At 35.9% G+C, this 27,181-nt stretch overlaps 1 protein-coding gene across 2 annotated transcripts in view; it reads left to right on the forward strand.

Annotated features, from left to right (window-relative positions):
* LOC145664137 (putative FERM domain-containing protein FRMD8P1) overlaps positions 1-7,976 on the forward strand; it is a 180,947-nt gene extending 172,971 nt beyond the window's left edge. For both annotated transcript variants that reach the window (XM_081730533.1, XM_081730536.1), the window contains exon 13: positions 1,542-7,976. In XM_081730533.1, the coding sequence (XP_081586659.1) occupies positions 1,542-1,585 (44 nt within the window). In that variant the 3' untranslated portion in view covers positions 1,586-7,976. The remainder of the gene's footprint in view (positions 1-1,541) is intronic.
* Positions 7,977-27,181: the final 19,205 nt, after the last annotated feature.

The raw sequence follows: 27,181 nt of genomic DNA on the forward strand, positions 1-27,181 counted from the left end.
AAAAATTAAATTGATAATTGGTCGCAAACGGAAACTTGATTGATCCCTTTTATTAAATCTAAGTATTTTTGAATCTTTTGTTTGTTCATTTCAGATTCATTATTAATATTTATGTAAAAAAAAAAAAAAATCCTGATAAGACTCAGGCTCCACGAGACCATTAACACTGAGTGAGGTTTGGACAAAATACGAACATTTGATATATTTATCACCATATGAACATATCGCTGATATAATGAAATATTAATCTTGAATTCTACTTAAACATCTGTTCTTTAATTTAACCGTATTCGTTTCGATGACTCCCTGTCATCGTCATTGATATGTTAAGGAAAGTTTACATTGGTTCGTGGATTTTTTTTTCTTTTTTTTAAATATTACCCCAAAGAACAACTTGAAGGATTAATGAACTTCATTCTCACATAATGCACGGCCTCCTGTTTGTCTTTGGTTAAAATAATTCTTGAATTAGGAATCAAACTTATTTTAATTCTGTGCAATAATCCAAATGATATCCGGGCTCGAATTACCGAAATAACATAATATGATATTATTTCCTGTTTGAAATTCTTTGATCTTCAATGGCCGTTATTCGATGAAATTTAACTTTAAAAACTCAAGTTTGTACTCTTCTACATCAATGGTAACTGTTAAACCTAAATTATAAGAATTTGTCAACATAATAAAAGTTTTGGATCTCATACATACATATTCGTTAAAAAACATATTGCAAAACAAAAATTATTATTCAATTTGAAACAGGTTCCTTCATTTCCTGTGATTAAATTAGTAAAATTGGTGCTTAAGTGGAATTCAAGATTAATATTTCATTATTAAATATATATCCTATCAATGCATTTTGACATCAAACTCTATGTTTTAAAAAATTCCTTCTCGCTACAAGCAAAATATGATCCTAATTACTTTTAATCTAAATTGTATGTAAAATTGTGAGACTCTACAAGCAAAATCCAAAAACATAGTACAAATTATCACGAGAATATATCTGACAAAAACATGTAAATATGAAAGTTTTGAAGCTTTAAAACAGGGGCGTCATTTAGGGGGACAGGAAGGGCCATTTGTCCCCCCTGAGTTTGAGATTTATATAGATTTTATCAATAGAATAGTAGTAAATCAGTGAAAAAACGCGAAAGTTTACTTATATATCAAGGGGTCTTGCCCCCCCCCCATCCAAATCTGAAATGACGCTACTGCTTTAAGACCTCCATTTCTGAATTAAATTCAATTAATATGTATACCATTTTGTACAGTTCTAAAATGGAAAATAGTTTGGTCTAGTAGCGGCTCTTGAGAGAGGTTATATTAGTAAAAATTACAATTTTTTCCCTACAAGCTAATAGACGGAAATTTACCAAAATATCCTAGTTCCGGCATACGATAATTATAAGTTTTCTTCTCGTAGCTTGAGTAATAACATTTCAAATTTGACTAACATGACTTCCTTCAAGAGCTCTCAGTGGCCTGAACTCAATTGATTACCATAAGCTTAACATATTGTTTTCTGTCTTTTCTTCTAGGGAGGTGTATTGGACAAATGGGTTCGTGGTCGTTCAGCCACTAACATTCCATCCACATAAGTCTTAGTACACTCACGTTGAAAAAGATAAAAAGACATTTGAATTATTATTACTACTTCCAACTTTAACTTGAGTAGATTGTCTATGCTCATAAATTAGAATGTTACGTTATTTCTATTGACACGATAACGCAAATTTTAATAATAGAATCAGTATTTAATTAACAACTATGTGTCAAGGTAATTTTAGTTCGTCAAAAAGGCATTGCGAGAAACAAATTGTTTTAGTGTAAATAAACTGATCAACTCTTGACGTTTTATTCTGACTATTGCGATTCTTGTAAATGTGTCCAAATTGAGAATAATGTAGCAAACAAATTAATTAATTGTATAGTACGGAACCCAGTTTGTTAACACTAAAATTTTATATACAGGGTGTTTCAAAACAACACCGACAACGTTTGGGAGCTGATTCCTGACACCAAAATAAGACAAAAAGTATAGACTAACCTGGGTTTACAAATACTTGCTTTCGGAGTTATAAGCTGCCGAAAATATGAAAAAAATGAACTTTAAAGGCCCGTAGCTCCAAAACTGTGGGACTTATCGTAGTCTGGTTGACTTAGGAACTAATATGTGCGCTATCCAAAAATACACATTTCAGAATCATAGGGTACTGACACAATAATTTTTATAGAGAGGATTTGGCTACAGACATTTAATTTGAAGTACTCACCAACTACCTCTATAAATATTGTAGCGGAAGTAACGCAAGATCCTGAAACTTGGATATTTGGATAAGGCACACACTAGATCCTAAGTGAAGTCTTGACCCGGCTACGGTAGGTCCAATAGGTTTGAAGCTATGGGCCTTTGAAGTTCATGTTTTCAGCAGCCTATAACTCCGAAAGGAAGCACTTGTAAACCCAGGTTGGTCTATACTTTTTGTTTTATCTTGGTGTCAGGAACCACCTCCCAAACGTTGTCGGTGTTATTTTTTAACACCCTGTATATTTGGTAATTATACAAAGTTTGGTGGTATAGTTGTTATTGTGTCGAAATTCTTATAAATTTTTCGTTAAGTTTATGAATTCAATACAAAATTTTAAAGAAAATTAAGAAGATGAACAATAATGCACTTACGTCAGGTATTGTAATACGAAGTTCAGCGATAAATTCAAAATTTACTCATCTGGCTCCTCTCTGTTGTTTTACGGATTTGTAAAATTATTATCAATCGTCGAATCTCCTTTGTTCAAATAACATATGTTCATTTCAAGCACAAATAACAATTGAGTATACTAACAAATTACAATTTATGAACGTAACTATCTTGAGGATTGTAGCGTGAATTCTTCACAGCGTTGATATCTGAGCTGTGCATCTTTGTGATGTTAACGATGCAACTCCAAATTCTTTTCAGAGTACCCTAACTGGGGTTTTAATAAGTTCCATCACATGATAAACTTTTGTATATCTATCTTTTTTTTCTTTTTCTTTTTCTTTTTTTTTTCTTTTTTTTTTTTGAGCGAAGTATGTGATATACATGTTGAAGCATTCATTGTTCTATTTGGCGTCATAGATATGTTCTTTTATTTTTTAATAATATGTATACAGTAAAACGCTATAACGAACGCCAGTTTAACGAAAAGTTCTGAATTGCCAAATTATTTTCAGGCCTCTTCCCTATTTAATGTGTGTTAAAACCAGGCTTGTGATTAAACCGTTAAAAATTAATGATTAAATTCATAATCATTATCATCATAATATGTATTCTGCTATTCTGGCGGATTACTTGCCGTCACTAAGAAGCTTCCATCCTAATCTCTTCGCCTTCACGTACAATCGAATTAATCAATTAAAAATTAAATCAAATTAATAAATTAAAACTGTAATTATCTGCCTGCTACATCTTCTGAAAATTGCTTGCTATGGAACTATAAATGATTGATAATTCCAGGGTATTTATGAATATCTTGAAAGATTGAAAGAATGGTTAATTCAGATGGAAACAACGATAGTACTAAAACAATGAATAATACTATTATTCATTCCAGATGAAGTGATAGCAGGTCAAAACAAGTATTCTTTCACAACACTTACGCATGTGGTCCTATGAATATGAATTTTGGTGTTATTTCCACCATCAAATCCCCCACACAGGTGTATAGAATGTCTAAAACATTAATTATAATTTTCATAATAGCATTATATATTTTAACACTTTATTACATTAGTCTGTATTAGTGATATAAGTAACTACTCTTTTAGTATAATCTAATTTATTTGACACTCGAAAGTTATGATGTAGTATTGGAAAGACAAAATACTTTTTGTATTCACACGAAAGCAAATACAATTTGTATGGATAGTATCAAAACGTTAACGTGATAAGGGATGCATTTCAAGTGATTAAGAATAATAAATAAAAGCTCCTTCGACCTTCTAATAAATCGACATTTTCACATTAAACTTTGTTTCTGTTTGTTAACCCTCGCTTGAAATATGCAATAAATGGAAATACAATGTGTCATAAATAATAATGCACTAATTTAACATGACACTATATATAATATTTATATACACTAAATTAATAAGGCCTTATGCAGAGTCGTTTCGACGTAGAATTAGCATCATATTAAAGGCCTGCCTACTGCAGGAAGCATGTTAGTCGAACTCTTTAGTATTGCATTAATCACGCGTGAGAACGACTCTACATAAGGCCCATTGTGTATTTTGCATATATATCATCGATTATCTTATCAGAGGGTTTCTCAACCCGGCGGTCGCGAGAGGGTTTCATGTCGGTCGCGAAGTTAGGTGGAAGAGATTTGGTCTAGGAATTAATTCGTGCGGTTGGTACGCACACATTGAAGCTGTAGTACAAACACAAAATACATAAATACCTTAAGAAAAATATTGTCCATCGCTAGCCACCACTTTCGCCCATCTGTCAGGCAATGTACGGATTCCGTGGCGAAAGAAGTCCTCATCCTTGGAAGCGATCCAGTCAGAGACCCATGTTTCGATATCTTCTGAAGAAGTAAACCGCTGTCCAATCAAATCGTTGTTCATGCAATCGAACAAGTAGTAGTCCGAAGGAGCAACGTCTGGTGAATACGGCGGGTGGGGTAAAACTTCCCATCCGACATTTTCTAAATAGGTTTTGACCGGTTTTGCGACATGTGGACGAGCGTTATCATGTTGAACAATAAGTTTATCATGTCTGTTCTCCCATTCTGGTCGTGTTCTGGCCAGAGCTTGCTTCAAACGCATTAATTGTCGTCGATAACGTTCTCCATTCATAGTTTCACCCGGTTGCAGCAGCTCATAGTACACCACACCTTTCATATCCCACCATATGCACAGCATAACCTTTGCACAGTGAATATCTCGTTTTGGTTGTGATGGACCTGGTTCACCTGGTTTCACCCAGGCCTTTTTTTCGTTTAGGGTTCTCGTAATGGATCCACTTCTCATCACCCGTAATAATTCGATGCAGAAACCCCTTTCTGCTCTGTCGTTGAAGCAGCAATTCGCAAATGGTTTTTCGTCTTTCAACGTCTCTGTCTTTCAATTTATGTGGAACCCAATGTGACATCTTTTGAATCATTTCCATGGCTTTCAAGCGTTTGGAGACTGTTGTTTGATCAACGCTTAATGCTGCTGCAAGTTGTTCCTGCGTTTGACACGAATCCTGCTCGAGCAATGCTGTCAATTCTTCGTCTTGAAATTTTTTTGGCTGTCCAGCTCGCTCTTGGTCTGCCAAGCCGAAATCACCACTTCTAAACCGTGCAAACCACTTCTGACACGTTCGCTCAGCTAGAGCATGGTCACCATACACTTCCACCAAAATACGATGACTTTCAGTCGCACTTTTCTGCATGTTAAAGTAATGCAGCAGGACACCCCGCAAAAACACTTTATCAGGCACAAATTGCGCCATGTTCACTTAACTACAAACTGGTGTTGTTGACGCTTTAATCCACTGCCCTATACTACGAACGATACGCGATGACAGGGGTTTGCAACACATGTGTGGATACACGGAACTGTGGGACGCTCCGTTCGTTGCGCCATCTCTTGTCCACCCGCACGAATTAATTCCTAGACCAAAGATAAATATAGTTAAAATCTATTACCGGAAAATATTTTTAAATAATATTTTGAATTTTCTTCTTATTGGCATACACACACACACACACAAAAGTCTACTAAACATTTTCAACAGATGATGCAGAGTTGTTTAAAAATCAATTTAAATAAAAGAGGTACGATATGAAACTAATGAGAACGGCATATTATAATACCAGAAAAATACAAATGCTAGAAAACCTGCATATTGAAATACAATTAAAATTGAAAGCTAATGAGACTTGAGACTTGAGTTAATGAGACTCAGGAAGAAATTAAATGTCGACTAAAAGCAGGGAATTTGTGTTACTATTCGGTTCAAAATCTCTTGTCGTCGCGAATTCTGTCGAGGAATTTGAAGCTTAAAATATACAAAACGATAATTATGCCTCTTGTTCTGTATGGCTGCGAAGCATGGTCACTTACTCTGAGGGAAGAACATAGACTGAAAGTATTTGAGAACAAGATCCTGAGACGAATATTCGGACCCAAGAGGAACGGGAATGGGGAATGGCGGAAACTTCATAACGAGGAACTACATAATTTATACGGTTTACCCAACATTGTTAGGGTCGTCAAGTCTAAGAGGCTTAGGTGGGCGGGTCATGTAGCTAGAATGGAAGAAAGTAGAAACGCTTTCAAAGTCTTGACTGGAAGACCAATCGGAAAACGACCATTAGGAAGATCTAGGCGCAGATGGGAGGACAATATTAAGATGGATCTCGCAGAGATTGGAATACAAAGTAGAAACTGGATGCAGTTAGCTAAGGATAGAAATCAGTGCAGAGCTTTTGTGAACGCGGCATTGAACCTCCGGGTTCTATAGGTCATAGAGTTAGTTAATGAGACTTGAGCATGTTGTGATTGCACTAGTGCGACAATGTCCGGTTCAATCTTCGTGACACACATTATCAAGTTATTTTTCTACTGATAGGCGATTTCTTGTATTTGTTTTAATGCTTATCATGGAAGAAAAAACACTTTTCTAAATTTAAAATGTAAACAAGATGCTTTTAACAATTTTTGGTGATACTGAACACATATACAACAATGTACTAAATAAACAACAATATTAGGTAACTCAAAGTGGCGGCCTCTCGAAAATTAAAATACTCAATAACTTTTTAACAATTGTCCAAGTTTTTAAACCAAAACTAGAAATCACTTTATTTTTTTATCATATAACCCAAAATTAAGGGAGTTATGAAGTTTCAAAATTTTCAAACGTCCTCCATTTTGAAACAGTATGACGGATCGGATTCGGTATTTGTAATATGAATGAACTTATCAATTTGGTTTTAATCCATCGCATTTACTATATTCACTATATACAAGAAATAGATTCTACTATTATAGAAATAGATGAATATCGTAAGATCTCCGCAATAGGTAGGCCTATATTAAAAATCCCACACAAACATATTACAAACCAGAAATTATAAGGGGGTCACAGGCAAGAGAATGTGATAAAAATAGGGTCATGATAGGAATTGGGTTGAGAACCACTGTCCTATCATATAGAAAACTACCTTCTTCGAAATTTGAAATAAAGGTGGAAAATCAATATATATCATAGAGAGAGAGCGAAGCATATGCGATTTATTATTATTTGAAGGGAGAAATTAAAATTAAACGCGCGAACTGTGGACAGAAGGTGGTAGCGTGATTATCACCTTCGTTGTCACAAGAAAAAAAGCTTAAATTGTTTATGATGTGAAGAAATCTACGCTGGAAATCTCAGAGTGCTTGTTTTTATATGTTAATATTATTGTTACCTTGGTAATTAATCCTCATTCATCCTAATTTCACTAAACCTCGTTTTTCACACAAGTGAGTAGCTTATAAGACAAACTCTTCAAGATACTTACATTAAGAAAAGATAATCACGGGCGGTCGTACGGGGACAATTGACCCCTTCCTCAATTTTCAAAAAAAGGTTCGGTTTTTAGAAATACATGTCAAAAAATATTAATTTCCTTACTTACTCACTACACTGAGTAAGTATATTAACTACTATTGATTAAGTTACACAATGTGTGTTTATAATTGTTCTACAAGCAGTATTATGTGTATCAAGATGTGTATATTGGCGACTTCGCTTGTGTGTTTGTCTTTCGCCCCCTCTCCTTGTAAAAAATCTGGTAATAATAATGATCAGAATAATTCTTCACTATAACATATAACTAACGAACAAGAGAGTTCGCAATTTCCTTGACTAATGTTCTTATTTGTATAATTTTTAAGTGATTTCTTATCTATAGCCTTGAGTACAAGACTTCAGAAGACAATAGACCATTCACTTTTTTTTAAAATATGTTTATACTTAAATATACACTTTTAAGTAAAGCTGTGTTTCTTCTTGATACGCTTCATTAAAACATAATAGATGAATATTTATAACATTTATGCAATGAGATTCACAGCATATCTATATTTGTACACTTGGTAAATTTTTAGAAATATAGTTATGTACATTTTTATAGATACAGCTATGTAAATATATATGTTGTAACTAGATGTTTTTATCCATTGTTATATCATCTAATAAAGAATCTAAATTCCAAAAGGATTTCTTATCTAACGGTATATTTTGTATGTAAAATTCCTGCAAAATAAAGATATTGTGTAATAATTCTAAATACCAGAAGCAAAAGAACTTTTTTGAATTAAGATCTTTAAGTGATATTCAACCGGGCTCGTCTGGTCCAACTGGTTCAATATGGTTGACAAACACATTTAACCTTCTCAGTCTCAGATTATTTATTAAATTATAATGAGAATTTTCATTTTCTATCTTTTTGTTCTTCTAATATTTTCTAAAATGAATGAATAGGAAATAGTCTCGAAGAGCTTGGTATAATAATATGCACGTTGATTTTTGAAAGTACTGTGGATCCTAGGAGAACTAATATTTATTTTTCTTAAGCTTTTATTTCTTTCTTGTATTCAAATTTAGCGCCTCTTTCAGCACTGAAACTATATAAATCATTGCTACGGCTTAACGTTGTATCAGAACTATATGAACACTCACAGGGAATAGAACCAGGGCTTCCAGTATCAAAGACGCGTACGCTAACCATATAGCTATTAAGCTTTTTTCCTTCCTCTGCGTACTCAAAAATCAATTAGTGTAGTACCAAGAGCAAAAGTGGATTCACACTTCCAATCTGTCACATCCTGCAACGTTAGACAACCAATAATGCACTTTAGGTTAGTTGGTTGAGAACTAAGTTAGGCATTCAACAAGTCCTCTAGTTTGTCCGAAAGATGTCAGTGTAGCAAACGGCAAAACATAGAAAAATTTTCATGCGACTGCAACAAATAAAAAGTCGGGTAGAAGACACCGTTTAGTATCTACAGAGCGATTGATATCACGAGAAAGTCACAATGAGATCTTATTTAATATTAAACATACCAAAAAAATCAATGTTGATCAAACATTCATTTTATTTCACAAGTTACAGTATTTTGTAAAATCTCTTAATGTTTTACATTATTCGTTACCTTCACTTTTGTCGCTTTTCAGTTTTAATGTATCTACTGAAATTTTACGAAAAAATATCTTCTCGTTCGGGATGATTTGCCTCTCATAAAACCATTATAGTTTTTATTTTTAAAAGAATGCATTAGTATTATGTGACATTTACACACTAAAGGTAACAAGAATATTTTCTGGTGTTATATTATTGGTTTCCAGTGTGTTTGGAAAACACAATTGAAAAAAAAAGGACAATCTAAGAAAATAAAAACAAGATGTGCAGTGTGTGAAGTTTAATTTAGGAAAACTATTGCATCAATAGAAAACACGGCATGTGTCAATCATGACTAGACACCGGATTTTTATGCACTTAAAAGTCATGAAGTATGCATGCAACTACGCTGCGAAATGTGTTAAAATATTCATTTCATATTCACTAACAATGCAATAAGTTTCAAACATGCAGCAAAGTTATGACAAAGTTTTGTAGTTGAAATATAGGGTCTAACATCGAAAGTGAATTTAGCTCTCAGGAACTTCTCTTCAGAATTTATTTTTGACAGTTACAGTTTATATACTCCAGTAACGTAGCGTGAAGTTTTGAAATGGGTAGGCTGAAATTAGATTCGTAGCTAGAGGGTGGCTAGGAGGGGCCCAGTCCCCTGAAACTTGCAATTGTTTGTTGTATGTATATATGAGCATAAAATGAATTCAAGTTGCCCCCCAAAGAAAACTATCCCGCCCTCATTTAAACGATCACATCTTAGTGTTCTGACCACGGACCTGGTTGTAATGCTTGATAGAAAAATGCTAATTCAAGCAATATATTTTTCATACAATGCAAGAAAAAGTAAAACATTGGTTCTGCTTCATATTTCCCTTACATATACGGTTTCCTTATATATGCGATACTCGCATATCACACACACACTGTATTACTATTTCAAAGAAACAAATAAAAACGGATATAGGGCTATCTTCTTTTTAAATTCCCAATTCATAGACAAACTTAAGCACATCACCCACAACAACACATATCAGCATACTAATGGAAAACAGTAGTGCTGCAGCTCACAGTCAATTGACTTTTTTTTTTTTTACAGAAAAAACTATTTTTAGATTGAAAGTACAAAAAAAGAAAGAAATATATCTCATCTGAGGCCTCATTCAGTATAGATCTTTGCAAAACTTGCGGTTTGCAACGCAACGCAAAAAATACAACAAGCAGTTATAACTGCTATGTCAATTATCGCCAACTAAAATGTAAATTCCGTACTCGTGAGTTTTCTTAGGGTTCTCCCGTTTCCTCCCACTTTCTTCATTCCACCATTTCACTCATCTCTCATAATCCCCGTCTCCTTTAGCTTAACCGGCATAATCGTGGGGCGTAAAACTTAAAGCTTTCATTTCATTTTTAAAATGTAAATTTACGCTGCGATAACGCAAACTGGTACGCAATAAGGTCCCTGTTGTTTTAGTACAATTCATAATAAGATTTTTATTCTCTCTCTTTTTTTTTTCTTTGTCAAAACTTGTGACTGAATGCGAGCCCCTAAATTTTTCATAGTCTCACTGTTTTATACTTTCTTACAAGACCGCGTCCTATCGCTTTTGTTTCCCAAACACCCGAAACGCTAGCCTTTCGTCAGCATTCGTCCACTTTCGTTGCATTGTGTTGAATTTGTGTATTGCTCATGGTTTTCGTCTGCTAAGGGTGACGGGAAAGCTATTGGCACCGCCCCATTCTCAAGATTACATGAGAAAGGTGGAAGGCTAACGGCTCATAGCCTACAATGCGTTCTTGCATAAGCTTCAATCTATTCTGGCGTGATGTTTAAACAGTGCATCATAAAATAAATCCATTTTAATAAAATTAATTGTATCAATGTCCAAAAGCAACATTTCAAGCTGATGTATAAATAAATGGATAGGCTAAGCCTTATAGCCTTAATGGACACTACGTCCCTGATATACTCCCAACTTTTTAAAACACACAAATCACGAGGTTGAAATAAAAACAATGATATGGTAACAAAATCTCTAGTTTTACTTCATATTTGGACTTAGGAGTGCATTACTTTATACGAAATAATACGAGTCTCACTTTTAGATACGTTTCCACCGTACAAAATAATAATAATAATAATAATAATAATAATAATAATAATAATAATAATAATAATAATAATAATAATAATACGGTAATAATAATAATAATAATAATAATAATAATAATAATAATCATGAAAGTTCTAAATGATTTACTTCTTCCGGCAATTAGCCTTATACTATACCACAACATGCTTCTCTTCATTTATTGCTGTCAGTTTGTGATATTTGTAGCCAGAAAATGACCTGCTAACATTAATAGATGTTACTGGATAATATTTGTAGAGAAGAGTAAGTTTAGTGTCTATATTTTCTGGCAATTTCAAATTTAACCCTTGAAGGTATTTTCCCATGGCTTGAATTGTTTTGTAGTCAGAGTCCCTGGCAATAATATCCGTCAATTGATTTTCCACAGTGCGCCCGAATTTACCGGGAACTCACTGGAGTTCGTGCTGAACTTCATCAACTAGAGTTAAGTATTAACTGAGCAGAATTCCTAGTGTGTATTGTTTCTGAATTGATGTGGACAGATTTTACAATGTTTATATATATATAATGATCAGATTTCTCTTAACATCTTGGCAATTGTAAGCGTCTTTGCTCCACTGATCGGTTCCTAATATTATTGGTCCTTCATAAACTAAACATTCTTCCATCTACAAATGCAAAAGAAAAAAAATCTGTTGCATAGATATGTAAATGCATTTAAAACTTCAAACTAAAACTGGATTTATTCCATGCTATAAGCATACATCTGAAATAAAAACTTACAGAATTTTCCGAATATGCTTTTAAGTACTAATATATGATCTAATCTTCGAAATATGCATTTATATGCACTGAAAAGCTTCAAATTCGAGCTGTATTGTTCTTGTTAGAAATCTCCTACCAAGTTTAACATAGACGTATACAAACAAACAAAGTATGCATTTGCATAAAAATCCTATGTCTAATTATGACAAATAATAAAATTGCTTATATTTGACAACCCTTGCTATATTCTAAGTAAGCGAAAACTGTAATTTCGTAAAGAAGAATAACCAAAAGTGAACTAAAACAAATAAATATGGATATGGATGAATGTTCCTGATAATATTTCAATAAGATATATTTCTACTCTTTCTTTCTCTAGGTTAATATGTGCATGATTCTTCCATCTCATCTCTAGATGGAGAATTTTGAGCTGAGAGAATTGATCATTCACCTTCTAAGAACAGATTAAATTTTAAAATATTATTTTGACATAGAGTAGATTTGAACGGAAAACCTTAATATTACTAGATCAGATCCTATAACACCTCAACTATTCTTCCACTGTTGGTGAAGTCTCGCAACTTGATAGCATATGGCGTTTTGATGAGGAAAGAGAAGAAAATTTAGTAAGAAGAAGATCTGGGCGACTAAGGTGTATTATCTGTTACAAAAGAGAAAGCATGTTTTATATTTTGTATATTTTGCGGAATAGTATATTTTGCCCCTTACTATGAGAATGAAATGGATACGCTTACCTTCCTACTACTTCGCAATTTAATTAGATATATTACAATATTTTAAAGGCCCAATTCCTAACAAACTCGATAAATGCATTATCTTTCTCTTGGCAGCTAACACAGGACACAATAGAAATATAATAAAATTTAATAAACGGAGGAATATAAAAATACGTTTTTTCACAGCTTGAAACTTACGGCTTTTAGCGACATGTGTACAGAGTAGATATGTTTTCATGTTATTCTGTCGCTCATTGGATCCCTTTCCTTTCAATTATAGTCTATAAATAGCTTTGATTAGCGAGATATGTTTAAGTTATTTTGTGTGTGGTCAGCACATTGGCTACCTCTATTTCTGGAACTAAATATAACTAAAATAATTTTGCCTTTAGAAAGTGAAATACTCATCGTAAGTTCTAAACAAAATAGGGAGCATAGTTGGCAACGTCAATATGCCATTACATTTCGTTTCATAAATGGAACAAAGGAATACATTTATACTTGAAAATATCAAGGCAAATAGTATGACAAATATTATGAACAGTTCTGTTATAAATTAATCAATGGTTTTTACCAAAATAAACTGCAATGAAATGCAATGTATTCGAAGTTAGCAAGAATATTTGTCCTTACATGCTGAAACATAAATTTGTTGAATATATAGGGGCACTTTGAAATAATATTCAACAAGATGTATATTATACATCTTGAATTCGATTCTCGACAGAATCTGAATTATGTTAAGAACTTTAAACCTTCAGGAACTCAATAAGTTTGACGTCTCATGTCTATAATATTGTTGTTATTAACCGAATAATTAGCGATAAATCCAGGGAGTGACACACAACCAGCTCCTGCTTTCCAATTTGTTTATAAATGAATATAATTAGATTATTACTACACCGGGTTTTATGTCAAATGGTCTTACTCAATATTTATCATTGATCGAATTTCTATTGGGAATATACGGCTGATAGTGTTAATCACGAGTGATGGAAAGTGCCTACGTTAACAATGTGCAAAAAAGTTGTAATCGAATCAAAAAGCTCCATATTTTGTGGCAAATCTTACACTGACGCCCACGAAGATAATTCTGTACTCTTGGTGGGATTGGTAGGACATCGTGCATGATGAGCTGCTGTCACGGGGCAGAACGATAGACTAAGATTTGTACTCATTGGCCAAGCGTAATCCTACAAGTAGGGTAGGCCCGATAAAATAATAACACAAATAACATTTAATGTATCATAAAATGTTTAAAATTATAGTCAGAATTCTATTTTCCTTATTGAGTTATACAAAAAAAACTACAAAATGTATTTATTTTAAAGAACTTTCTTAGCTGTATTTCTAACATTGTTTAAATTTGTGTACATGTATACATAGTAATTTTTTGTTGTTTAATTTAACAAGAAAGAATGAATATTTATATAAGCAAAAGTAACTATTATTATTATTATTATTATTATTATTATTATTATTATTATTATTATTATTATTATTATTATTATTATTATTATTATTATTATTATTAAACAAATATTTAAGTGAGGAAAACACGCAATATGTATTAATGGAATATTCCCATTTAGCTCCACTACAAATATTTTGAAGTGCAGTGCAGATTTTCTTCCACATGGGATTTGCAAGAAAATGAGGGGAATTCCATCCTCACTTGCTGTTCTCATTTCCTGCATATTTGAAAGTGGAGGGAGAGAAAAAGAAAGTACATTCTTACAGTTAGCTGTTAAATTTCTTGGATAAGGTTTGTTACTTGCATGTCCCACTTTAATGTAAGTACAATACTGTATTTAATTAATGCATCACGTGATAATGACTTCAGTAGAAATGTCAATCCTCAGAAGGAACTTCATTTGAATTAACGCAAGATATTTAATATTGTATTATATGCAGTAACATATTTAAGGGGCTGACTTCTGGGCTTACGCATTCACCGAAATTTTATCGCAATTTTTTATTGTTTTATATATGTTGCAGAATTTTTACATTTCGAGGAATAAAGTTAGCAAAGCTCCTACTGAAACAAGCCAAGTCTCCCGAAACAAAATCGTAAATACCCCACTGATTCTATGAAATGGAAAACTCTACTAAAATTACACAGAAATATTATTATTTTATCCTGTACGGTAGCATTTGGTACAAGCTATTATGGTGCAGGCCTCAAGTAGGAAAAAAACAGCTACTCTGAATAACCCCTGAGAGTGTAGTATAACTAAAACAAATTATTACTAATAGAAACACATAATTGTACCAGAAACTTCTTACTCTGTGTTAAGGAAATCACTATATAACATATTAGCATTAAAAGATGCCTTCAACGCAAAAACTAAACTCGTCGATGCGAGCCTTCGCACCTTTCGAACAATGCGTGCAATCTCAGCGATAATAGCATCGCTTCCTGAGCAGCATAGCCCGTAAGCCTGTCTAGCGAGCTGATGAGGCTCAAACGGAAGGGTCTCCAAGTGTTTCCAACCTACTATTTTGTTACCAAAAAATGTTGAACTATTGACTATTTTATAAGAAATCAAAGATATATAAAATATACGGCAGAAAACAGGGTAGGCCCGGCCTCAGAGCCTCATAGTTCGCTTCGCCACTGCCTGTACTATCGACAATTAGCGCGAGTGCACCTAACAATTCTAAATAAACGGCCGCAACTGGTCAACAGAAAAACGTATTGTATATGAAGCTGACAACGGCAGAATGTGTATAAATATATATCTTATAACGTCCCATCAGAAGTTGCGAGAACTTGGATGGCAGGTTTTAATGGATTCACCATATACCTCGGACCTGGAAATATCAAGTTATCCATTGTTTCCATCCTTGCAGAACCCTCTGAATTGTGTTCTCCTATTTTCAAACGAGGCCTGTGAAAACCACACGTGTCACAATTTTTTTTTGGACCAGAAACCTCAAAAGTTCTATAGCGACGGGATTATAGTGTTCCTTGAAAATTCGCAGATCGTCAAACGAAATGGCGCACACATGCGTTCATAATGTTGTTTTCAAAGAACAATAAATGTATTTTCATTTTTGACCTTCAAGGGCTCAATGCTTTTTAGATAACCTGATATTTCGAAAATAATAACCAGGGTCTAATAATGATTTAGAATAGCTTTAGATTACAATTATTTGGGACAATTATTGAGGAAAAAATAGTATAACAGAAAAATTCGATACTCTTTCGAAAGCACGTTTTGAGACATGAAAAACTATAAATGTAAATCTATGAAAATTCATGAAAAGTAACGAGTTTTTTTATAAAAAATTCGATTATTGCTTATTACCCTGAATAAAATGTCTATTGATTGGTTATGTACCGAAACAAACAAATAAAATTTTAAATACATAATAATAATGTGTGGGAATTACAAAAAAGTTAATTTGACATAGTTATCATTGTCCATTGCAGTATCTTAAAAACTAAAACCATGATACCACTCTGTTTTAACTAAACAACTAGAAAAGAGTTCATCATTTATACTCCAAGTGTTTCTTCATACCATACTTTATCCATCACAACCCTATAGCACCCCTGTTTGTCTGCCTGTTCCATACTATGTCCTTTCTCGTTCTTATCTTTTTCATTCCTAAACTTGGAGATCTGAAAGACGAGAACCATGAAGATGTGGCGGAAAAAATACAAGAAGAAGAGATAAAGAAAAAGATTATGGAGGACGGCAAAAATAAAGGGTTCAAGAGGTTGGTGAGAGAAGAAGGAAAGTTTCCTAGAATGAAGGTATTTCCAAAAATCCACAAAGAAGTAGTGAAGTTGAGGCCCGTGCTTAACTGCAGGAATATTATGTTAGAACTGTTGGAGAAAAAGCTTAAGAGGATAGCTGAGGCAGTGAGAGGGCAAGAAAGTAGGAGAGTAGAGAATGCGCAAGAGATTAAGAGGATGGTTGATAAATTAGGAAGAAGAAAGGGGGGTACAGTGTTACTTAGCCTGGATGTAAAAAGTTCCCGTGCCTTAAGAGAAAAGAAATATTGAGAATAATAGAAGAGGAAATGGGTGAAAAGAGAATAGAAAATTGGGACAGTAAGAAGACAAGAAAAGGATTAGAGGCATTGTGGGAGAATGGATACTGTATAATCTGAGACAGGATTGTTAAAATGAAGGAGGGACTTAATATAGGATCTTGTTTGAGTCCAGTACTATCAGATATAATAATGAATAGATGGGGAAAAGCGACAATAGAAAGAGGAAGAGAAAGACTACTTCTTTTCTTTTTGCCGTAACGTAGATGACTGTTTAGGAATATGGAAGGGAACGAAAAGACAGCTGGAGAAATTCATAAGAGACGTGGAAGATGAAAAGAAAGGGATTAGACTAGAGAATGAAATGGAAGTAGACAAGGAGATAAACTATTTAGATATGAAAATAAAGAAGTCGGAAGGAGGAGAGTTTAATACATCCTGGTACCAAAAAGAGTGTACAGCGGGCGGGTATTGTCACAAACGAAGTGATGTGGATGAGGGTACGAACAAGAATTTCATAAAAAGCATGGAGGAAAGAATAGGATACCTAAACACAAATGAAGAACAGAAGAAAGGAGATTTGAAGAAGTTCTGGACACAACTAAGGAGAAAAGGATACAACGAAGAGGATAGGGTCACAAGAAAGAGCAAGAGAGAGAGGAAGAAAGAGGAAGAAGACAAGAACAAAAATGGTTTGGAATATAAAGCCTAGGCAAAGAAACTGAGAAGATAAAGATAATGCTTCGGAAAGCAGGAATAAGGACGTACAGGAAAGGAGGAAGCAGAATAATCGAACTAGCCAGAAGAACCAAAAGGAAAGCAATAGGGGAGTAATATCAAAGGGGAGACAAAGATCAAAGGGGAGTAATATATAGAGTAGGATGCACGGAGTGTAACAAAATTTACATAGGAGAAACAAAAAAGATGGAAGAAAGGTTTAAACAGCACAAGGATGATGTAAGATTGAAAAGGGACAACAATGCGATATATAAGCATCAGAAAGGGACAAACCACAGGAAAGGGTGGTAAGGAGCAGTGGTCATAGAAGTAGAGAACAGAACTTTGGTTAGAAAATGGAAAGAAGCCAGGGAGATTATGGAGGCAGGAGACAAGGTGATGAATTGGAATGCAGGATTCTCCATAAATAAAGAGTGGGAGAAGATTCTGCTTAAAGAAGAAGAAATGAAAAGGAAGAAGAAGGAAAGAGAACAAACTAATAAGAAAAATAAGGATAATTAAAGGACAGAATGTATCCAGCGAGAAAAGTTAATTTTTAATTGGACAGTTGTGCAGCTTAAAAGTGAAAGTGAGAACCACACAAGTGTTACTTTTTAATGAAGGGGCGGAGCCCAATTAAAAGTTGATATCCGGAGATTGTATAAGAGATGACCAACTCCCAAGCTACCAGAAGGAGTGGAAGTCTGCTGAAGACAGTTATTGTGTTGAAATTGTTACGTGATTGCGTTTTTTCTTTTTTCTTTTTACATATTATCACATAGCCTTGCTCAGTGTGTTATTGTGTTTCAGTACAATATGGAAACAAGGCCTGATAGAATACTTAAAATTCATTTTAATTGATTTATGTAGAAAAGTATGTATGTAGTTATGTCAATTTATGTAGTTTTGAAGAAAAGTTCTCACCTATTATTACTCCTCTGTTCGTTGAATATAAATGCAACTAAAAGAACTTTTTCAAATAGTCAAATATTTTCCAAATTATACATGACTTCAAACAGCGACTACATAACGAAAGGTATATCACAAAACGAGTCACAAATGCAATTATGCAAATGTAAATATCAGTTGGTGCGATTAAAATGTCTATTGACATGTGTTACTTTCAATAAGGGGGAAAGGCAGAGAGCTACAGTTCCTCTTTAGCCAAAATAGTCTCCGGTAGTAGCAGTAGTGTGGCTCGTACTATATAGCTAATCGAGTCAGTAAAGTTTGGCGATTCTGATTGGCTGGTAGAGGTCACATGGTCTTAGGCCCCTCCCGCGCGGAAAATTCAAAATTAGCTACGCTCCTAGGTCACAACATGAGGTCATATGATTTTAGGCCACCATATACTAAAACTTAAGTACACTGCTACACCATTTTGCAGATAGGTTCTCCTTTATAATATGGTGCATTCAGATAATTATGGAAACATACTTCTTCATAAAATTCACGATTTCAGTTACTTCATAACATCAAAGTCTGACTCGTGTCGCATAGAAGTCTTTATATGCATTTAGGACTTTTTTCAAGACAATTTTTCACATATCTGTTACGCATACTATATTTTTATGGCACGCTTTACAGTAGAAACTGGTGGCAAAGCAAGCAGTTAAAGATTGAATGTTAAAATGTCCAGCTAAACAAATTAAACATATGGAGTGCGATTTTCATGACTGGGTCCCTCGTGCTTGACATCTTGTCCAGAGAAGCTGCTGCAAACGATAATTTTGTATTGTTTAAGGTGAGTCTGGAACTGCTGAATTTCATTAACCTTAGCACTATGGTCAAGATTGACTTCTACTTCGGTATATAAATAATATAATTGTCTAGGACACATTTTGTTTGATATTGATACTGTTTATAACGTTTCACATGTCACATCTACACTATTGTATTTCTTCAATTAAATGGTAATTACAAGGGCGTACGCAAGGAATCTTGAATCTTGATTCTTTACGCTTTCAATTCCTTTTCTGTTTTGTAACAGTTCATCATTTTATAGTATACCATGGAGAGGGCCATAGCCACGTGGAATATCTACTCGATGAAAATGAACAGTGAATGGTTCTTGAAGGAGAAATAAAACATTGCTTTGGTGAACTCTTTCAAACAAGGCCCACGTTGTCTCCAATTTTAGGCTCGAGCTTGGCGAAAACTCGCCCAGAACGATTTATCCGTGTTACGAAGAAATATCACTGATAATCCAACCATAGCATCATCGCTAACATTTCCAATAAGTGATCTAGTATAGCTTGGAATCTATTATGTATCGAGTTGATGACATTGGTTCGTACGGGTGGTGCAATGAACTGGACTTCAGGCATATGACCCTCAATATTGAATTGTCTGTACTGACGAGCCACCTAATTTACAACATGACACCCAATTCGACTATGGTAAAGAAAAAAAAAGGGAATATTTATAATAAAAATGTAACGAGAAAAGATAAAGAGGAATTTAATAGCGTTGATTTGTTTTCTTCAAAGAAACAGGAAGAAAATTCCAAAATGAATATACTGACCTAATTATAAATAACAAATCATAACTCTTGAGTTAAAATCTGAAAACATAATAAAAAATTTATTGAGCTCTTTCATGACTAACCGATTAGCGTAAAGACTTGAGTTCGATTTCCGGTGGGAGCTCATATGGTTGGGATGATTTCCTACGTCTCAAATAGACCCGCTGCTGAAACGAACGTTAAACTAAAAAAGAGTTTTATATGTGTCACTAGAAATCAAACCCGGGTCCCTATTTATCAAACGTATTATTCATTACATCAATGAGGATATTTACTTGTAATTGACCGAAGATTCTGTTTACATACACGAATGATATAAAAATAAGGGTAGACGAGCCCCTTAGTTCAGTGTGACTTTTAGAGCTGTTATGGGTAGGCGATCGATGGTCAACTGATACCATGTTTTTTTGGTCTTTTTTTATAAGCCCTCTTCACGTAACTTGTCTTCTTTTAGTTCCCATCATGTTAATTTTGGTGTTTTCCTGTTTAGCATATCGTCTGCTTGTTTATAAATGTTAACACATGTCGTTTATAAACATATGCTCATATTATAATGTAATAATTCTTACAATATTCTTTATGTAACCGATATGCCTCAACCTCAGCCTCCACTATATGCACTACGATTTGCTGATGATATTGTTTTCCTGGCGTTGGAATCTTGTGTTGACTGCATTAATCTAATTCCACAACCAGTATTAGACAAACTTATTTCATGGTGTCTGAAATGGAAACTCAAGCTAAATCCGAGCAAGATCCAAATGACTCTCTTTGAGCTCAAACGCTATAAGTACTATAATAGTCGCAATCCAGAACGCTTACATTTAACTCTCTTGGACTTTCCAATACCACTTCAAAACAATCTCAAATATCTGGGCGTAACTTTTGACAAACATTTAACCTGGAAGCCTCATCTCAAGCAACTGGAAGCTAATATCCGCCTCCGTTTGAACTTATTACGCAATCTTAAAGACAGCCCCTGAGGTCTCAATATAAAACTGCTCCTCTTACCTATAAAGTTTTTGTACGCCCAGCAATTACACACGGTCATCTCGCCTGGTTATCAGCAGTACCAACTTTCTGTGGGCGCTTTAAAGTTCTCGAACGACACGCCTTACATCTGGCCTATTCTCTTCCTCTCGATACTCCCATAGCTGAAATATATCGTCGTGCGCAATTTCCAACACGTTTGCCACACATATACCATATATACCAACGGGATGTTCAAACTCGAATCGATTTGGCACATCCAATTGTCCATGAGCAGCTAGATCAAATTCCAGCTTTACTTCGCTATGACTGCCCACCACTGGACCATCTCTTAGCTATATACGAACGCACCGAAGCCAGATCGCCGTATCTACCACCACAATCCGCATATACATTGTACTTAACTGAGTGCCTTAATAGTTCCTACATAGTTCCTCACATCCACATAGTTAGTACTTCAACCCATAGTATCATACACCTGCAACTATTCTAAAATTTCAACGCTTCATATATTATAAAAATCTCTGGCCACAGAGAAGGTATTTTCTTCTACGGCCCGCCCATCCCCGGAAGGGAATAAAATTCTTGTTTAAAAAAAACTATCGTGATTGCGGGATATTTGGACCCTGAAAGTGTTACTTGGACCCATACCAATAAAATGTTTGAACTCCTATATGCAATGCAAACATGTTGAGTTATTTCACTGTCAGATAAGTTAGATGGCATCATAATGCAGGCGTACACACGTTGAAACTAATTCTGTGGTGGGCCAGGAAGTAGCAGCATTGGTGAGAAAGGTCGCCCACGAAAAGAGTGTGTTTATTGCGTGCCAAACTTTTCTGTGTGGATGCTATTTGCAAGGAGGTGGATCCAATGGTAAGCACACATATAAGTAATTACATATAGACTAACGAAATTGATATGGTAAACTTTTTCATATAAAGGAAAGTGTGTGCGTAATTTCATTATTTATGAGTGTGTACACATGACCTGGAAAACCACGTTACTTTGTCCCACCTCATTCTTTGTTATCTTTATCAATGCAACAGAGGTCTGTTGTCACATGTCACACAACTAAGGATTTTTCATTGTTTCCTTACGGATACCGGCTCATAATGGTACATCAATATAAAAGATAGATTGGAAGTCGAAAATATGTTGATTTTACAGAACAACAGCTTGAAGAATATTTAGCAGCAATTTGATCGGAGAAAATGTCGCAAAGACAAGCTGAAGCATACCTCAAGATAAGTCGTTCCACTATAAAAAGAAGATTGAAGAACAGATCAAGGCAGAATCCGGGCCATCCGAATGTGTTCACTGAAGAAGAATTAGCCTTCGCTAGCTATCTTGATAAAAGTCTGGATTTCGGAACCCTCATTTTATTTTATGTTCGTAACTATGTATTATTCAATTTCAAATATTTTTTTGGGCTAAGTGGGAGAGTTTGTGATATTAGAGGAATCAATTTGTTTTGGTAGCAACATGTTCTTATGCCTACAATATGTGTAATAGGTTATTTAATAGTACTTCTTAACATGTTCTTTTTGAGTTTTGCAGTAAATAAAAAGTGTTGTTCTTGGAAAACCTACGTCCTAGTTAGTCCCAGAGCAGATTTCAATGTGATCCAATGTTCTCGGGATTGCTGCCAGAGTGAGTGTTGCTGTGCTGAGCTTTCGTTACCATACAGCGGCAACATCTTCAGAGCTATGTGTTGGAGTGTGCTGGTCGTACAATTTATATTATAGTCTTTAGGAATTGCTGTGTTTCTATTGGTTGTTTTGTTGGCCAATGGCGTGCTCTGATTTTGCTGGTGGAAACTGCTCTCTGATTGGCTGATGGTTCTTTTCGTACTGAGAAGCTGGATCCAGATTGAATGGCCTAGACTTCCATCTGGTTTCTTGTATACGAGTACGTCCAGGAACGGGAGTCTTCTTTCTGCTTCTGTTTCCATTGTGAACTAGATATTGCGGTGTATAGAATTCAGATGCTGCAGGATTCCATCAACAGAGACGAAGGTTATCATCTACCTGACATCTGGATCAAGCTTCTCAGTACGAAAAAACTATCAGCCAATCCAAGAGCAGTTTCCACCAGCAAAATCAGAGCACGCCATTGGCCAACAAAAACAACCAATAGAAACACAGCAATTCCTAAAGACTATAATATAAATTGTACAACCAGCACACTCCAACACATAGCTCTGAAGATGTTGCCGCTGTATGGTAACGAAAGCTCAACACAGCAACACTCACTCTGGCAGCAATCCCGAGAACATTGAAGTAACAGATTTCAATGGTTTTCTGTAGGAAAATATGAGAATTGGTTCAAGTAGCCCGAACGGGAGTCTTACTTGGACTCATATTTTACAACCTGTGCTTTGTTTTCAATATATGTAATTAAAATTGTCCGTAATATGTATCCTCGTCGCCAAAAGTGCCTTTACATCGCCGTGACGGGTATGTGACAGCGCAGTACTCTAAAAAAGGGATGGTTGCATAAGAATTTGTGATTAATTTTGAAGAGTTTTTATTTTGACTAGGAAAATAAAGTAGGTATAGGGAGTAAAGACATAGATTTCAAGCATCAGTGCACTGTCATCTCTGAAAAGATTCGTATTATTGCCTTATACGTTAAGTTAAACACCACAACATATGTCACTGATAGCGTAGATCATCTTACTTTTTTAAAATTGCCTCTGTAGCCTATTTGTCCATATATTAATCTCCAGACATGATGTATAGAGAGGAGAAAGAAAGAGATACAACATCTGTAAGATTTATGTAATTCACTAAGGGACTATAGGAAACGACTAAGTTAATTACTGCTACTAGCGCTTTTTAATCTTCAGGGATTTACTACATGTTCGCAAAACATTATTCTAAGTCCTAAATCTGTGCGTGAATTATTTTATTCGCCTCACTGTAATTATTTTAGAATGGAAACTGATTACGCTGAACGTGAAAATGTTTCTCGTAAAGAAAGGGCCGTAATAAATGTAAATAAGGTTCTCATTATTATATAAAACACATAAGTATTTAATCCGTGTATAGAACAATATAATACAGTAACTAAGCAACATCATAATCACTAACGCCCGCAGGATTTTTTTCAACGGGTGGAGGGGAAGTCCGATATAGAATTTTTCGTTTTATTCCCTATATATATTAACAGTCATAACATTTATCATTGATAGCGTATATCGTCTTTCGCCACTGTAGCCTATTAGTCAGAACATTCATCTCCAGACATGATGTCGAGAGAATAGAAAGAAATAGACATGAACAGAGGTGTAACTAATTTTACTGCGCCCTGGATCGATCGATCATCGATTTACTCATACTCCCCCAGGCCTTCTGCCACAGGTATTTCAGCTGCTGCGTTATATATATGGTTCCATGTCAGAAGGGCCAAACAAAAGGGCAAAGACAGAAAGACCCGAGTCAAAAGGGCCCTGCGTCAAATGGGCCCGGGTCGTGATGGCCCCCTCGCTACAAAAGGGCCCGAGTCAAAAGATCTCCGCAACAAAAGGGCACGAGTAAAAAGACCCTGCGTCAAACGGGCTCAGGTCAAAAGGGCCCGAATCAAAACGCCCCTCATAAAAAGGACCCGGGTCGAAAGGTCTCCGCAACAAAAGGGCCCGAGTCAAAAGGCCCCGAATCAAAACGACCCTCATAAAAAAGCCCGAGTCAAAAGGGACTCCGCTACAAAAGAGCCAGAGTCAAACGACCCTGCGTCAAAAGGGACCGAGTCAAAAGTGGCCGAATCAAAACGCCCCTAATAAAAAGAGCCATAGTCAAAAGGAGCCCACGAGAAAAGGATCCGAGTCAAAGGCCCTGCGTCAAATGAGCCCGGGTCAAAGGGGCTCTGCCACAAAAGGGTCCGTGTGAAAACGACCCCACATCAAAAGGGCCCGGGTCAACAGGTCTTCACAACATAAGTCCCGAGTCAAAAGGGCCCGAATCAAAACGCCCGTCATAAAAAGGAGCAGAGTCAAAAGGGGCCCCGCTATGAAAGGGCCCGAGTCAAACGGCCGTAAGTCAAAAGGTCGCGGATTAAAAAGGCCCTAGTCAAAAGGGGCCAAATCAAAATGCACCTCATAAAAAGAGCCCGGGTCAAAAGGGTTCCACGACAAAGTTACCTGAGTCAAAAGACCCTGCGTCAAACGGACCCGGGTCAAAAAAAGCCGGAGTCAAACGGCCCCGCGTCGAAAGGGCCCGGGTCGAAAGGTCTCCTCAACAAAAGGGCCCGAGCCAGAAGGCCCGAATCAAAACGCCCCTCATCAAAAGGGCCATGGTCAAAAGAGTCTCACGACAAAAGACCCGAGTCAAAAGGACCTGCATTAAACGCGCCTGCGTCGAAATGGGCCCCGCTACAAAAGGGCCCGAGTGAAATCGGCCCCACATCAAAAGGGACCTGTTCAAAAGGTCTCCACAACAAAAGGGCCCGAATCATAATGCCCCTCATAAAAAGGAGCCGAGTCCAAAGGGGTCCCCCTACTCAAGTGCCCGAGTCAAACGGCCGTGCGTCAAAAGGATGCTGGTTTAAAGGGCTGGAGTCAAAAGGGGCCGACTCAAAACGCCCCTCATAAAAAGAACCCAAGTCAAAAGTGTTCCACGACAAAGGGACCCGAGTCAAAAGGCCCTGCGTCAAATGGACCCGGGTCAAATAAAGCCGGAGTCAAACGGGCCCGCGTCGAAAGGGCCCGGGTCGAAATATTTCCTCAACAAACGGGCCCGAGACAGAAGGCCCGAATCAAAACGCCCCTTATCAAAAGGGCCCGGGTCGGAATGTCTCCGCAACAAAAGGGCCTGAGAATCGTTTGTTAACACAACGCAAAAATTTGAGATTTAGATAGCGATAATAAACATAACAATTATAATGATGTCTGCAGAATTTTTGTGTATACTGGTACGGAATGACAACCAACGTCAGTAACAGAGGCGACTCTTGAGGGAAGTGACATTGGTAAAAATTAACATTTTACGAACGCAATTCACAAGAAGTTAACTGCACAAATGTATGATGGAATTTCATTTACGGTGGAAAACATTAACGGTCTCAAAACAAAAGATCAAACAAAACTAGTGATGAGCGCAAGAGTCTTGGTCTTGCAGTTTTTGCAAGAGTCTTGCATGCAAGACCAAGACCAGGAATCCCGATGCAAGACCAAGACCAAGACCACACCTGCAAGACCAAGACCAAGACCAAGAGTCTTGCACAAGTACCGTTTCGGTGGTAGAGCAGTCACATGTGGTTATACGGGTCCCTGGTTGGATTCTAGGCGCCATGGAAACTTTTTAGTGGGCAAACACCGTGTGCGTGGGTTTTCTCGGTAGAGACCTGCATGGGCCGGGCCTTGCCGAGACCCGAAGCCCGGCCCTCCCCGCGGGCCGGGCTTGGGCGGGCCGATTCTATTATTTCTTTGGGTCGGGCCGGGCTTGGCGGTCCGACACTGATTTCTTTTCAGGTCGGTCCGGGCTGGGGCCGATTAATTGCAATTCTTTAACCCTTGAGAAGTCGCGCTGAAAAAGTAACGCGAGTAGTCGCGCGCGGTCAAATGGACCGAACGAACATAATGTGTTGCAAAAATCGTTTTAAACAGTTTTCTTGTATTAGAAACGTAATTTTGTATATTTTCTGATTAAGAGGGAATAACATTTTTATTATTATAATAAGTTTTACAGTAATAACTATTAGAGAAACCTACAACTGGACATGTTATTTTTTTATTTCTCATTTGGAATAAAATGTTTTTGTCGTTACATATTTCTTTAGATAGATAGCTACGCAATGGTTTTATTGAAAATTCTAAACCTGATGATGATCTTTTGTTTTTGTCAACTTTGGTTCGTCTAAAATTAGAAATGCAATAGTAAATTAGTTAAAAATATACTATATAAACATAACAGTAAAACAAAGCTTCACAGCGCATTTTACATTGAATTAGAGCTCAGTCGTAGCTAAGCGGTTAGCATACACGCCTTTGGCGTGGGACTGCCGGCTCGATTCCCGGTGGGACCTCATGTGGTTCGGATCCTTCGTTAAGCAGTAGGTCCACGTCTTACATAGCCTTGATGCTGAAAAGGGCGCTAAATTGAAATCAAATCAAATTTACATTGAATTATTTTAAGGTCCTGTTATTTTGAAACTTCACCTATACAGCACTACATTGAATTATTTTAGGTTATCTTCAA

Source organism: Thermobia domestica, chromosome 11 (genome assembly GCF_964235325.1).
Source record: "Thermobia domestica chromosome 11, izTheDome1.hap1.1, whole genome shotgun sequence".
Classification (NCBI taxonomy): domain Eukaryota; kingdom Metazoa; phylum Arthropoda; class Insecta; order Zygentoma; family Lepismatidae; genus Thermobia; species Thermobia domestica.